General features: G+C 37.0%; 3 protein-coding genes across 6 annotated transcripts; 1 reads left to right on the plus strand and 2 right to left on the minus strand.

Moving 5' to 3' along the window:
* Positions 1-2,061: 2,061 nt before the first annotated feature.
* LOC148673421 (protein JTB-like) lies at positions 2,062-7,494 on the minus strand. Of its 4 annotated transcripts, none has more exons than XM_088629848.1 (6): positions 7,445-7,494; positions 6,703-6,817; positions 4,513-4,550; positions 4,298-4,383; positions 3,753-3,832; positions 2,062-3,039 (listed from the first exon to the last, which is right to left on the minus strand). In XM_088629848.1, exons 2-6 carry the CDS (start codon positions 6,765-6,767, stop codon positions 2,883-2,885), a joined length of 426 nt encoding a protein of 141 aa, XP_088485974.1. In that variant the 5' UTR covers positions 6,768-6,817; positions 7,445-7,494; the 3' UTR covers positions 2,062-2,882. The 4 variants fall into 4 exon arrangements, with proteins under 4 accessions (XP_088485974.1, XP_088485975.1, XP_088485973.1 ...); XM_088629849.1 differs by having other exon boundaries at positions 7,354-7,457; XM_088629847.1 differs by lacking the exon at positions 7,445-7,494 and adding an exon at positions 7,283-7,438.
* A 919-nt stretch (positions 7,495-8,413) lies between these two features.
* LOC148673422 (la-related protein 6-like) lies at positions 8,414-13,199 on the plus strand. Its single transcript, XM_088629841.1, has 3 exons — positions 8,414-8,865; positions 9,933-10,146; positions 10,939-13,199. The coding sequence occupies exons 1-3, from the start codon at positions 8,630-8,632 to the stop codon at positions 11,998-12,000; spliced, it is 1,512 nt and encodes a 503-aa protein (XP_088485967.1). The 5' UTR covers positions 8,414-8,629; the 3' UTR covers positions 12,001-13,199.
* Positions 13,200-13,372: 173 nt separating this feature from the next.
* Positions 13,373-14,389, minus strand: LOC148673423 (sperm-associated microtubule inner protein 10-like). Its single transcript, XM_088630847.1, has 3 exons — positions 14,327-14,389; positions 13,899-14,007; positions 13,373-13,674 (listed from the first exon to the last, which is right to left on the minus strand). Exons 1-3 carry the CDS (start codon positions 14,359-14,361, stop codon positions 13,426-13,428), a joined length of 393 nt encoding a protein of 130 aa, XP_088486973.1. The 5' UTR covers positions 14,362-14,389; the 3' UTR covers positions 13,373-13,425.
* Positions 14,390-14,846: the final 457 nt, after the last annotated feature.

Below are 14,846 nucleotides of genomic sequence, written 5' to 3' on the forward strand. Positions count from 1 at the left end.
TGCTTTTTTACGTTTTTGATGCTCAATGTTATAAGGTTTTGTGGTTTCTGTTTTTGATTGCCTTAATTAACAAGACTTGATTGTAGTGCCATAGTTGCATGCATAATGCAAGGATGTTTTTTAGAAATTTTCATTTAATAACCAGTTTTCTAAATATTTTAAGCATCCATATTTATAGTACTGAATTTACATTCTATACATATTTAATATTCCTAGGAATATACCTTGAATCAGTTCCCATAAATTTCAGAAGAGGTCTGGAGGCATGCATTACTTTATACTAATTTATGAAACAAACACTCTGATAATTGTTAATCGTTGGATATCATTTAGATTTAAATCTATCATTTTTTACAGAATTTTTTCATTGTTTTTTTCACACAAAATGTTGGAATCTTCGTTCAAAAGTTGCTAAAGCAAAAAATGGATATGAAGTACTGTAAATTCTATGAACTGTAATGATTTGCTTTCTTGATAGAAATGTGAAGAAGAGATATCGGTGCTAGACTTTTCTAACTTTTTTTTCTTGCTTCAATAGGATAGCCATCAACCAGTAACAGAGATAAAAAGTGGCCCAAACTTAGGTAACCTTTTGCTTCATTTCTAAACGGTAGTGTATGTACAATTTTTCTGCTGTAAAAATTGTCGCATTTAACAAATGTAATCCTTATAAATAGCAAAAACTGTTTGAGATCTGCATTCTTTTTATTGAAATTGAATGCACTTGAATATTATCCAGTGTGAAAATTATCACCAAAGCTTTGTTCTTTAGATAACAAAAGTATAGGGCTCTGGTCTTTACAATTTTATTAAATTTTATTAGCTACTTTGGAAAAATGGTGACACAGAAAAATTGTGTTTGAAATGGGCAAGCATATGCGTCCTTGAAGCAGCAGTTACAGGACAGTAAATTTTGGGTTTTCATGGTTTATTGGTAAACTCAGCAAATGAGTCATCTGAAGATCTGTCAGACAGTAGATTTTTATCTTGTGCGTGAGAGTCGGTTAACAGAAAACGTTTCAGCTATCACAGCTTTCTTTTTGTGAGTGAAAGCTAACATTTGCTATTGCTTCTGTTTTTTAGGAACAATGGAAAGTGTACAGGGACAGCACTGCCTACAGGAGAGGAACAGTGTTAGCTACCCTTCCTACAACTGTGCTTTAAAGGGTTCAGAGGGACTGAGTGTCTTCATACCAGTCAGCTCAAAGCCCTTTATTCTGAATTTGCTCCAGATGGTGAAAGAATCAATTCTGAGGAAAATCATTTCATTTTTAACCTTCCACACCTCTCCCAACACAACACCTGAATAGTTTAATAGATCATCTTTTTACATAATAAAAATATGATTTATTGGGCCCACTGGATAACTAGTTTGGGAACTGCCATATTTATACTTTTTTTAACAATACTAGGGCTACTTTCATGAGCTCAACTTAGGGACAGGAGTGGGAGGCCTCCTTATTTGTAATCATGTTCAACACGCCAATCTCCTCTTAGCTTTGGCTCCATGGAATCAAAAGTGCATTTTTGTTCATACTCACTTTTTAAAAAAAATCCCATTTAATAATCTCACTAACAATTCAGGAAATATGAAATGTCTCTGTTGTGCCTTTAGCCGTCACATTTTCAAACCATGATCTCGGAATCCTCTGATAATGAATGGGAATTCAGCAGTATTAACAAATACAATTATATATTTTACATAACTTTAAAAAAGTCTATATTGTGTAGTTTAAATGTGAAATTCTGGGAGGTGGTGAGAAGAAATAATCCATATCTTAAATCATACCTTGTTTGAGTATTTAAAATATTTATAATCTCACCATCAGAGAGTAATTGATCTGTTGAAAAGCTGTCATGTGTAATTCATAACTAAAGTGACAACTTTTGCTAATGGTTTTATACCTTTAAATAATGTTGTGAAGTATCTAAATCTTTATACAAATATTTTAACTCACACTTTGTGTCCTAATTATTTTAATATAAATAAATCTATTCATATGTATATACTGTAATATGTATTCCCAAATTAACTAGTTTTAATTTGAAATGAGTCCAAAATTGTTTTGCAAACTTTACTTTATTTCAGATTCTCAATAAAAACTCTATGATTAAGAATTACAAGCTTATTAAAACTATATCTCCTGATCTGGAAAGTGTTTCTGTTCTAACTCTTGACTGTGCAAGGCAGAATTCTCTTTTCATAGAAACATTCTGTGCAACACACTTTTTGAAAATGTTGTCTGAGGTAGTAATTTAGCTATTCAGCTAGATAAAATATTGCTTTCATTCAAAACCACATATCCAAAATGTTATCTGCAGGCAATTTAAATTATCATGAAATGTTTCTCAATAGAGAAAGAGAGTTTATTTATAACTCCAAAGCATCGACTAATGCAAAACATGCCTTCTCAATCAAGAAGACTAAGCAGGACAAAGCTGTCTCCTTTTAGCAGTTCTAAACAGGGAAAACTATCTTTCTCTATTGAATAAACCACATTTTTTGTTATGGTATACCCATGGCCAGGCAAGAATGCTATATAAAATTAAATCACCCACTTCAGTAACCTAATATTGAAGACTTTCACAATAAAACACAAACTTAAAACAGCTCTGTTTTGTCTTTTAAGAAACAGGAACACAACAGTAAAGATAAGTAGTTTTTACACCTCTATTATTAATCTGCAGCATATCGCATTTGAAAAAAATATATCTTTACAGCACTGTAATAAGAAAAGCGATGGGAGCTGGAACTACCTTTTGTCTGAAACCTTCATCTAGTAGGTTTAACATAAACCAAAAAATTCACATTTGGGTGGAGACGAACAAATAACAATTAAATTAGGAAAGAACCATCCAGAACCGGAACATCCACAGCTTGCTTATATTCCTTGGATCTGCTGTTGTACTTTATATTCAGCCCGCCTGTCCAGTGTGCGCTGGCGGAACATCACAAGGACGGCAAACAGGGTGCTGAACGTCAGCATAGCACCTTCGAACTTCCAGAACTTCAGCTCCTCTGCGGCGGCAGAGCGACAACTAAAATGCAAATAAATCACTTTTTCAGCTAGCAAATCTGTTATTATTGCACAGTTAATGACAGCCTTTACATCTCTAAAATCTCCTCTGCTGTGTACAGCAGATGTTTTTACAAATAGCGCAGTCTTACAGCAGAACAGTGTCAGAAAGCCATGAAGGACATTGTCCAATTCAACATCACAACTAAAGGAATTTAAAAGGTTTGTCCACAGTTGGCTAAGGATCCAAACCAATGGGGAAAAAATGATGATGGCTGATGTAAAATTAAATGTGGCCATTTTACAGTACGATATTTTGTAGTTTTGATAAAACAACACAATATAATAAACCATTTTGAAAAGAGTGGAAAAATTAATCATTTACAGTAGATATACATAAATTAATTCTAACACAAGCTGTAATTAATGATTTTGAAATAATCTCCTAGGGTTAATAAGCCACAACAAAAGGAAGATGAAAGGCCATATTCCAAGAATGATGTAATACAGCCATACAAATTGGCATAAGATTGTTAATGTGAAAATATGCAAAAATATCAAACAATACTTGTCTTAAGGGCTATGCGAGTATAGAATAAGCTACTATACCTAGTGATGTTGTAGAGGTCAATACCCTGGCCTCTTGCAACTAATTGAGATCCTTGCCTCTACTACCAATTGGGCTAGATGGGCCAAATGGCCTAATTTCATTTGTAACCCTCCTAATGTTCTTACCTTCTATGTTCAATGAGGCCTGAGGTGTTGCACTTCAGTTCTTCTACAAAGCCAGAAAAAATACACTGTGCTTCAGTTTTCTGTACAAAACAGAAAAGGCGAGCAAGTCAGTCAAATTAAACCATATATCCACACACTGTACAATGATCTCTTGAACATCCTACAACTCCATTTGATTTTGGTGTCTTTTAAAGAATATTGTGTGATCTCAAGTAATTTTATAAAAGGAGGCACTTTTTAACACACTTCTTATAATAAATCAAAGACAATACTATGCTCAATGGAATGAACTCTGATACTAACAATAGTAAGTAGTATCAGAAGAAGACCAAGAGGAGCAAATAAAGCATCATTCCAAAAAGCTTGATTCTTATTCTGAAACATTTTCCTTTATATCCAATGAAGTGTTACCTTTACTGCTTCATCCCCGGGAAGGAAAACCATACAAGACCTTATTATTCTCTAATTATAAACACTTCCTTTTCACATTCTGCCTTTCATTCATCCACATCGGGGCACAGACATGAACATATGGATTGATTTACCATCTGATAATCTCTGCACAGAAAGCATGTGCGCAGCACTGTAAATTCTTCTGTCTCCCAACAATGAAGTGGCTGTGCACTGCTAGCTGAAAAAAAATGAATTAGACACATTTAAAATATGTGAATTGTGCATTCAGCTCATATTTAGTGGTTTTCTTTTAAATGTTCACTATTCATGAGGTTTCGTTTGACTAAATCATAATGCAAATACTTACACATTTCATTCTGTGTTAATGGTGCTCCATCACAGGATCTATAAAATATAAAATTATATGGGATTATTTTTACAGCCTAGAAAATTCTATCAGTGGAGTCTAGCTGACTACTGTACAAAGTGACCTACAATTTTATTCCAAGCTAAATTGCTCTAAAATAATTGATCACATTATTGGTTGACTGGACAAAATTGAATGCTTCTATCAAGGAATAAAAAGTTTTAGAGTTAATCATTTACTTTATTCTATCATTCCATATTATCCTTGTCCAGTTGACCAATTCAGATAACTGAGAACAAGAACTGGAATGAAGAGCAGAAGGACTGAAGCCCTCTAGAAGATGGTTTAATATGACTTGTTTATACAAAAAGTCATGGCATAAACAAGACAAACCATATACTAAATATATTACCCCAAAATAAGTTAGCAAGAAACAAGAATAAACCTCACTTCCCTAAGTAAATGATTCCCCCTGCTGGTACAAATGTGTAAGTGTTAAAACCAAAACTATAGTTCACTGGACTGTAACATAACTATAGTATAGCTGAAAACAGTATAAAATGTTTGTGATGCAAAACACAGATTTTAGATTCAGCTACACGAATCTCATCAACTCTTATCAAAACAACATTTAGTGGCAAGTTTACAAAAAGGATCTAAGAATGAATTTTCCCCTGTTCTTTGAACTCTATCTCTAGACACACTCAAATTGGGTTATTCTGTAAGGAACAGGGGACATCAACAACTAGGACAATATATGAGTGTATTTCATACCAGCGAAAATGTTAACTTGCACCATAGATTTACAAAGTAAAATAAATCATTTTTAATACGGCTTTTTTTGTTCATTGTTGACTGTAGAAACCTAAATGCTAAATTTCCCTTCTAAACAAATTATTTCTGCATTAATTTAGTGGCTTTTCGTGGTTTCGATGATATTATTCATACCCATCCATCCATTTTCTAACCGCTTCTTCCAATTCAGGATCACTGTGACTATTCCGGCAAACGGCAAGTGCAAGGCAGAAACCAGAGCACCCAGAGCAAAAAACCCATGCAAATATGGAGAGAACATACAAACTTCACACAGATAGCATCACAGGTCCAGAACTGAAGCTACGGCGCTAGTGCTGAGAGTTAGCAATGCTAACTACTGTGCTTTCCATTGTTCATACCATTTCACCAAAATGCCTTTTCTTTGTAATATTTTATTTAAATACGACATTTCTAAGCACATTTTCTCTATAAGATTTATTTTACCATTTGTTTCTGGGAAATTGATCTTTATTGTGATGCAAAGCATTACTGCTTTGCTCCTCCAGTCTGTTCTGAAGGCTTCTCATACCAGCAATGAAGGATGTTAATGAAATATACATGCGGTTTTCAGTCTTAACAAGAGAGCAGCATGGAGCCTCTTTCAAGTAGCCAGAAACCACTGTTTCATAAAGTTCAGTAGTTTCATAATGTACAGTAGTTGTTCCTTAAACCAATCAGCAGTGAAAATGAAATAGAACTGATTTGGAGAAGGGCAGCATGGTAGCACAGTGGCTGGCATCCTTGCTTTGCAGTGCCGTGACCCCGGGTTCAATTCACGAGCTGTTATCTGTTATCTGTGTGTTCGTATGGGTTTCCTCTGGGTACTCTAGTTTCCTCCCTCAGCCCCAACACATAAAACAGTACATACTGTGCTGAAAGGTTAATTGGCTTCGGTGAAAACTGGCCCTGGTATGAGTGTGTTTGTGTCTTTCTGTGTGAGCTCTGAGGTGGACTGGATTCCTGTACAGGGTGTACCCGGGCCTTGCACCCACTGCTTGCTGGGATAGGTTCCAGCTCCCCTACAACCCCGTATTGGATGAAGCAATTAGAAAATGGATGAATGATTTGGAGAACAGTTCAACGGTAACCAAACCCGATATCCAATTACATAATGATCCGATTATAAAAAAACCCATAAAGGTCAAACTCATAAATCAGGGACAGAACTGAAATACCATTTTTGCATGCAAACATCACTGGTAAAAAAAAGTACTTTATCATCACAGAAGCCACATCATGTTTATAGAATGTTAATCAGGAAAGCCTGTGTAAAACATCCCACTGAAAGTAACATACTGGTAGACATACACACACTTGAAAACAAATAAACAAATAAATCAAACAGTTAAGCAATCTTAAAACCTTTCTGCTTACCTAATGATTATTAAACTCCAACTCATCCATAAAGAAGACAAAGCACAGAAGCAGCTGAAGTACATCCTTGTGTGCCTGTTTAGTTTTTATGAGGTCACTTGATCTAATTTGTAAACTGACAAAAATACAGAGGGTTATACAGGAGCTACTTGTTTCACATAGGCGAACTATGCCTCAAAAGGTGATTTCGAAAGACTCACATGTACATGTAACATAATATTACAGAATACCCCTATACTGTACTACTGTAATGAAAAGAATGTAAATGTAATTTCTCATGTACACGTGTGAAAATGATACTATTATAGAAATGTATTAACTAAAATTAGGTTGATTTTAAAATGAACGCTTCGTAAACTTAAAAAATACAACAACATTAAAATAAAGTTTCAAGTAGATAAGCTCAATGGCGGTCAACTACAATCAGACGATTAGTATGAACCATCTTGCTGCTTTGACGTGTGCTGCGATTAGTAAACCCCAGTACGATGTTTTCCCACTGTATTTCAGTGGAAGTTTAAACTATGAAGAAGACCCCATTGCTAGTTTAGACATTATGTCATTAATATGTGGTACTTACGTGGTCTGTATCTAAGCAGAAATTTGTACTGCTTAAATTAATTAATATCCTGAGGGCGACTGTTATATTACCGATGGTCTTAGAATCCCCATTGTAGAGCTGAATTGACGACTTCGTAACTTTCTAAAAATATCAATAGTGAACAACAAGAACATCACATACCACGCAACTGTTGATGACAACACCGGGAATCACGTCATCTGTAGGAAATGCGTTTGATTGATTAGTTGTGAAACCAATAGGACTCCTGTCCATGAGGGCGCCGCGCAGAGGACCAATTAGAAGCCCTCCTCAGGGAAAGGGACGTTCGGTTTTCTCCTGTGCTCAGTGGGAATCGAGGAACTGGGAGACGTGGAATTCAGAATCGGACTGGACAAGGCAAAGTGCCATGCATGAGAATAACAGCAACCCGCAAACAAAAAGACATTTTGTGCCACTGTAGTAGTTCGAACATTTTAATTATTTTTAATTGATATTTAATTATATTTAATTGATTGTTTTGCATCGGCGCTTCGCAGTTCTGGGTTCAGTCCTTGAACTGGGGTACTGTCTGCGCGGAGTTTGTACGTTCTCTCCTAGTTCGTGTGGGTTTCCTGGGAGCGCCGGTTTCCACCCAGAGTCAAAATACACACTGGTAGGATAATTGGCTCATGGAAAAATTGGCCCTGGTTTGAACGTATTTGTGTCTGTCTGCCCTGTGAAGAACTGGAGTCCCATCCAGGATGTACCCTTCCTTGTGCCCGTTGTTTTCCGTAATTGGCTCCAGGTCCACCGTGACGCTTTATTGAATAAAAAAACTGAACTACACACCAATAACACCAAGGAAACGTATTCAGAATTACCAAATGTATAGTACATCGTAATAGGTCAACCCCCATTTAACGTTTCCTTGAAACAATTGTGGAGAACACGAACCTGTCACGGAAGCGTATTCGTTCATTTCAGGCTATAGGTTTGACTGCTTAGGTCATTATTTTCCATATAATCGACAAAGTGCAAACTCATTTAGTGATCAGTTAGCGGTATAATTTCCTAAAACGAAACGGTATATTATTGTATTAAATGTAACCAATGACATAGAATGTTTATTTAAAAGAAATACATGTTCTGCATGTATAAGGTAAAACACAACAGGGTGACGAAATGAATTACCATATTTGAAAACGTCACTCACACAAACGTACTAATAAATCAATCACCTATGTATTTAGACTTCAAAACCCTGCCTCTTCGCTCATTAACCCAATGAGTCTCCCTCAGAGTCTTTAAATTTAGCTGTTGAGTTTCTTCTGCGTGAACTGTGATAGCAGGCAAAGAGACTGGTAGTTTGGAAAAGTGAGCTGGGATATGGATCGGTTGTGTTGTCAGGTTTCCCCGCTAGACCCTCTGAGTCTGACACAGCCACCGTTGTACTATGATATGGAGAACCTGATAGGAAAAATGAGCAAATCTGTCCCTCTGATTATAAACGACAATGTAAACGCGAAATGGAACAGGTTCCAGGAAACGGCATATAGCGCAGATACTGATAGAGAATCCAGCTTGCGAAACAGACCCACAACAAACTTTTTCTTCGACGAAGGGTAAGGCAAAAGTGTTTTATTCATGTCTATAAGAACGTGTTTTATCTGGCATGTGTTGTGAAATATTTTTTTTTTGTCTTGAAGCAGCAGCACGATCATATTTTAAGGCACGGGTACACTTTTGTAAAGAATAAATAGCCTATATCGTAATTTGGACAAGAAAGCATAGCATTTGTATTTGTAGAATATGCATACGGTATATCTAACCCAAGTTCATTTATTCTAACTGTGCCGTAATCGTTTGTATTGCTTTCTGGAGTCCATAGTGTGATGAGTTACGTCTTCAGTACAAGAGGAGACGATTATCTTGTTGTATATTGGTACTAATAAGCACGCAGCTCCTTTTAGGTTTATAATGGACATACTGTAAGTCGATATCCTATCCCAGTGTATTCACGTCTTTAGTACTATACGTTTTAAAAAGTAGCTAAAATCCCATTAAGTATCTGTTGACAAAATGATGTAACTTACCAATCCTGTAACAATTAAAACCTGTTTGAACCAATGGGTGATATAATTGCAGTTTACTGCATCTGGAGCGCATAATCCTATTCTTAAATGAAACGATTATGTATTTTGAGCATTTGCTGTGGTTGTAATTACGAGCTCATGTTCGGTTTTTAGCAATCTGAAACGAGATTGTATGATAAGTACTGCAAAATTTTTAAACGGCTCATCGTCTGGGTTTACCGAACACTCATCCTATTAGAGTAGAAATGTTCCACTTAAATGAATTAATTTAAGACGGCTGTCCCAGCTTTGTGGTTGTGTATATCAATTTATCCGTCTGCATTATACACGTATAGAAGGTCACATTTGTACTCGAATGAACTGCACCTTAAAACGGAGTTCAATACTTTTTAAGCCTACAATGACGTTCTTAAAACGATTGTTTCATACTCGTTTTATGTCTAGATAATGTAGCTGTGGTTTCTCGGGAGAAGTGAATGGGTAATGTAAATTTAGGGAATGCACAGATCAGGTTGTAGGTCTGAAAAGCAAACATCCAGCATTAATTTCTATAGTTTTTGCTTTTACAACTAATGTCTGTGCACTGATCTCCCCAGATTTTCTGACAATGCCTTTGAGAATGACAATGAGGATGATGCTGAACTTGATGAGTGGACCCCTCCAGACTCTGATCTCATCCAAAAGATGGTCTCTCAGATAGAGTATTACCTGTCTGATGAAAACCTGGTCAAGGATGCTTTCCTTTTGAAACATGTAAAGAGAAACAAGATGGGTTATGTTAATATAAAACTACTGACTTCTTTTAAAAAGGTAAGAAGAACATTGTTCCACCACGGATGATAGAAAAGCTAGATCATGTAAACAAAAAAGACCACACATTTACATGGAGAATTGAGTTTAGAAGGACTAAGATACTATTAAGAAACTTAATAGAAGCCTGTGGTGGTTAGAGCAGTTGAATTGATATTAATGTACATTGTAGTTTCATCACTGCTTTTCATTTTTAAATTTTCCATTCCATTATAACTATCCATTTTTTAAGTATCTGAAATAGTTTTTGCATTTTACAATCAACAGATCTTAATGTTTGTAGTTTCAGTGTCCAGCGTTTTCTATTTAATGCTTATATGCACAATGGGAACGTATTACACATCTGAAGCCCCATGAGCTTTACATAAGCACACATTTAGTTACAAATGTCTGGAATGTAACTGCAAATTGGGGGGGGGAGGGAGTTATTTTGCTTATTTTCTCTTAAATTGTGGCTTGTTATTGTAGATTGTCTGACCTTTTCTTTTAAATCATTTCTGCTATTTTTGTGTTCTGAATTTTTATAATCTTTTTCAAATGTAAAATTTGATTTGATCATTTTTTCAAAGTATAATTTTGCCAGGGAGTGCAATGAAGCCATGTTAGAACATTTTACTGAAGCCCAGAGTAAACGCATGACAGGTAACTGGATTTGGCTTCAAACATTTGCAAAATGAACAATGCTTTATAGTACAAAATTGCTGTGGAGCACTTTTGCCTGATAAAATGCTTCCTCCTCATGCTGTTTTGGAGGATAGAGCCAGACTGAACCTCTTTTATCTTCTGTTTAAGATGAAGCACTTCACAAAGGACTGGAGGGTTACAGCCTTTGCTTTGCGCCACTCGGCAAATCTGGAGGTCAATGAGGAAGGAAATAAAGTCCGTCGGAAGGTTCCGGTGCCAGAATCCCTCCTAACCCAGGTGCCAAGCAGAGTCTTGCTGGTATGGAACCTACCAGATGCTGCCACCGTTGACAATCCCAGTACCCTCAAGAGAAACAGCATTGAATCAGCTGTTGTGATACTTGGGGCTTTTGGTACCATTAGCACACTCCGAATCATTCGACCTGGGAAGGACCTTCCAACAGAGATCAGAAAGTATGCATACAAGTACCCTGAGCTTGGATCCAAAGAGTGTGTTCTGGTGGAGTATGAGGATCTGGAGGCAGCAGGAAGAGCCTACCATGAGCTCTCTGGTGCCCACAGCACTATGAAGGTGCTCCTTGTAGGGAAGGGGTCCAGGAAAAAGGCTTCAGCTGAAGCTAGTGCTATAGAAGACAGGGCCATTGCAAAAGGCACGACTGCACTTGGCAGGAGAATGGAACAGCTGCAGAATGGAGGTGAAGACTCCTCTGCCTACAGCTCTTCCGAGTCCGAGTGCACTCCCTCATCTCCCATGCCCACACAGCAGCTTTATCAAAGCCAGGTCCTCAGCCCTTACAGTAACCTCCTCCTGGGAATGTCCCCGAGGTCAAATCCCAGAAGCAGCCCGTGGAGCAGCCCCCGTTCCAGTCCCAGGATCCTCCAGCCGGCCCCGGCAGTGCACCGCGTGTCTCCGCTCTTGGCCTCCGAGGTGTGGAAGAGCCCGGAAACCAGTCCGGAGCTGTGTAGGCGGTACCTGGATTACTCTTCTGACGGCAGCAGCAACCCTGGGAGCCCCTGGGTGCAGAGGCGCAAGCTAGCAGCAGCAAGGGCCTCTTCTCTGGAGGGCAGCCCAAGGCAGAGCCCTCTAGTGTTAAAGAGGGTCTTAAACGGGGAATCCCTTCCTCCTGGGGTCATTCGCTTTCCCCATGGGCCTGATGGAACTAAAGGGTTCCACAATAGTATTGGGAGAGGGAAACTTATCTTTAAATAGATGTACTTCTCCAACAGAGGGCAGTATTAAGATTGTAGACAGTAAGGCACATCTGGATTATGCCCGTTCTTGGCTTAAATTGCAAGTTCCCAGTCACATTTCTCCCAGGACCTAGAATTTGCTACAGAAATTCTATAGCTACCAGGATTTTGTTTTCCAAGGCACTAGGTTACCTGCCCAGTAATCTATAAATCGCATTGAGATTGTACCAGCAACTAGGGATACCAGGTATAAGCACCCAGCAACCTACAGGGACAGTTTCATTCATAGAAGGAATGGAAATGGTGCAGTTAAACACAATAAGCATTTCTTTCTATTGGGTGCTGTTCATTATATGAATTGGGTTTCAGTGGTTGTGGTACTGCCTTCTGTATTTCTCCCATTTTGAAAATTAAATTCTACACTAGACATTTCCTTTTTAGTCATCAAACGCCTTAAGTAAAATTAGCTTTAGTCATGATGGTTAATCAGAAGGAATACACAATGCAGGGCAGCTTAGCTCCTAAGAGCCATCAGGATATGAGCTCTGAGCTGCATTGTGTAAATGACATTTCAGGGGTATACACTCTTAAAAATCATGTAGTGTGGGTCAGAGCAGTGTCACAAAGCTACCTACTGAAGTTGTTCAGTATGGATGCTGCTCTGTGAGGAGACACATTCACACATTTTTTAATCATTTACATTTTTGCCATTGTCCTCCTATTTATAGCTCTAAAAGCTGAGGAGGGCTTTGGTAAGCACAGTTAAATTCATATTAACACAAATTATATGGCTTTGGAATGAAACTTTTCACCCTATTTCTGTGAAAATGTAAAAAGCTATCTTGTTTAGAATATGGGATATTTTTGATATGGCTATATTAAGAGGATCAATATTTTCACAGACTGGATTATTTTTTTTTGTGATGCGTGTAAAACTTGAAAATGCTCTCTAAATCCTCTAGTATAAAGGAACAATTATGAAACTAGTTACATAGTTGTTTCCATGACTACTTTTGAAGCAGGATTTATTAACCCCTACTCTTTTGATGACAAGGACCTCATTATGGAATTATTTTCTGATTACAAAAGCTATGTCATGAAGAAATAATTGTAATTTAAGAGGTGTATATTTTGCTCTCTGCTAATGTGAAACAAATATAATGAAAAGATTATTTGTAATATCTGTGGTACTCAAAATAAAATGCAAATGAAGTCTGAGTGTTGTACGGTGTCCTTTGATGCAGAGTGCAGAAAACTGTACTGTTGCCTAATGAGAAGGAGCATGAAGTGTCGTGATATAAAAATAAAAGGTACATGATGGCCTACTGGACTGGAGCAGGTGCTCCATAGCATTCAGGACAATACATTAATGTATTAATGAAATAAAAATGGATACTTCAAGGCATTTTTATTGAAAATAATGGATTTCAAATTCCTATTAAATTCAAAGCTGTGCCTTTTCCCACACGCCTCTCCCAGTGATAAATGAGCTCTTATATTTGGAGTAATGGGACGTTATTGGGATTTTCATGTTACTTTGAGGAAAACTGTAGGTAGTGGTGTCTAGGTTGCCTGTCCTCTCCTGCCCATGACACAGTCTCTCCTGGTGCTCCCAGTACAGGCTGTCCTCATGTGGTCCATGGGGAATCTTAGCCAGTGCAGCATTCTGCCAAAACCAAAAAGAAGGCAGGTACTGTATATTGAAAGAAAAAGGGTTTAAACATCTAATCATTTAAAGAAGTCCATGGATGTGATACAAAGAACATTGTTCCACAAGATTCATAAACTGTGGTCACATTATTTACATTGATTGTTGGAGGGCTCTTCTATTCAAACTGTGTAGAACCACAAGGAAATCTGAATCTAAAACTTACAGCAGCCTGAAGTGGAAATTTGTTTAAAATCTTTGTCCCCTACCTTTAGTATGAGTTCTCGGTTTTTCATATCTTTCTTCCATTGCATTACATAGTGCTTTGGTATCATGGGATGTTTAGGTGTAAAGATGGGGAGGTGCAAGTGGACTAACCTGTCAAAGCAGAGATAGGCCTGTATAGAGTGCATCTTTAAAAATATACTTTATTACAATAGCTATATCCTAAACAAATATTTATAATATAACTTATTAAATGTATTCATAATGCAGGAAAAAGTACATCTTAAAGGTAGTTGCATTCCTTAAGGGTTTCTCTTCATTAAAAAAGACATTTAATATTAATGATAGTGTTAATTAACTGACCATTCATTTCTCTTCAATATTGTTAATTGAGATAACTTTTAACCAAAAAATTACTTATTCAGAAATTCTAAAAATCTAAATTGTACAAAATGAGTGCACCTTAGCTTACCCCTTAATATCGGTGTTCGTTGCTACGCTGGCCATGTTTGTTGATTCTGAGCAAATCCTTGGAAACCACACACTGCACCATGGGTAACTTTTAGCAGCACCAAAGCCAGAGGATACCTAAGGCTGCAGGATTGCAGCACAAATGCACAGAAAGACAGTTACACCCATTAAAGAAAAATTTGATGAAAAATAAGTGATTTACTTGCATCTTGGATTCAAAAACTACAGAACACTACAATTAAACTAAAACAATTTAGGAATCTTTCATTTGTGAGTCCAATTCTATTTTTTTTTTTACTGAAAGTGTATTATCTGGTTGACCTTGCTAAAATATTTAATATTTTACTTGGAAAAGCTAGAGTCCAATTAGAAGATGGGAACACTGCAATATCATGACAATCAAGTCTTATCAAAACACGTCACCCACAGGATACATATTAAAGTCTCAGTCATTCCAGATAAATGTAAAAATACTTTTAGACATGAGGCATTGCTGTAGAGTCTACCAAGAATATCAAACT

Source organism: Lepisosteus platostomus, chromosome 4 (genome assembly GCF_059453375.1).
Source record: "Lepisosteus platostomus isolate fLepPlt1 chromosome 4, fLepPlt1.hap1, whole genome shotgun sequence".
NCBI classification, from domain to species: Eukaryota; Metazoa; Chordata; class Actinopteri; order Semionotiformes; family Lepisosteidae; genus Lepisosteus; species Lepisosteus platostomus.

Bases quoted from the DNA above. Each gene is read 5' to 3' on its own strand.
- LOC148673421 (XM_088629848.1), bottom strand. From the start codon at position 6,767: ATGTACTTCAGCTGCTTCTGTGCTTTGTCTTCTTTATGGATGAGTTGG. The intron at 4,551-6,702 runs GTAAGCAGAAAG...TATATTTTATAG, and splicing joins TGGAGTTTAATAATCATTAG to ATCCTGTGATGGAGCACCAT. The intron at 4,384-4,512 runs GTAAGTATTTGC...ATTTTTTTTCAG, and splicing joins ATTAACACAGAATGAAATGT to CTAGCAGTGCACAGCCACTT.
- LOC148673422 (XM_088629841.1), top strand. From the start codon at position 8,630: ATGGATCGGTTGTGTTGTCAGGTTTCCCCGCTAGACCCTCTGAGTCTG. The intron at 8,866-9,932 runs GTAAGGCAAAAG...TGATCTCCCCAG, and splicing joins AACTTTTTCTTCGACGAAGG to ATTTTCTGACAATGCCTTTG. The intron at 10,147-10,938 runs GTAAGAAGAACA...CTTCTGTTTAAG, and splicing joins TACTGACTTCTTTTAAAAAG to ATGAAGCACTTCACAAAGGA.
- LOC148673423 (XM_088630847.1), bottom strand. From the start codon at position 14,361: ATGGCCAGCGTAGCAACGAACACCGATATTAAGGG. The intron at 14,008-14,326 runs GTAAGCTAAGGT...CTGCTTTGACAG, and splicing joins ACGAACACCGATATTAAGGG to GTTAGTCCACTTGCACCTCC. The intron at 13,675-13,898 runs GTAGGGGACAAA...TTCAATATACAG, and splicing joins ACCGAGAACTCATACTAAAG to TACCTGCCTTCTTTTTGGTT.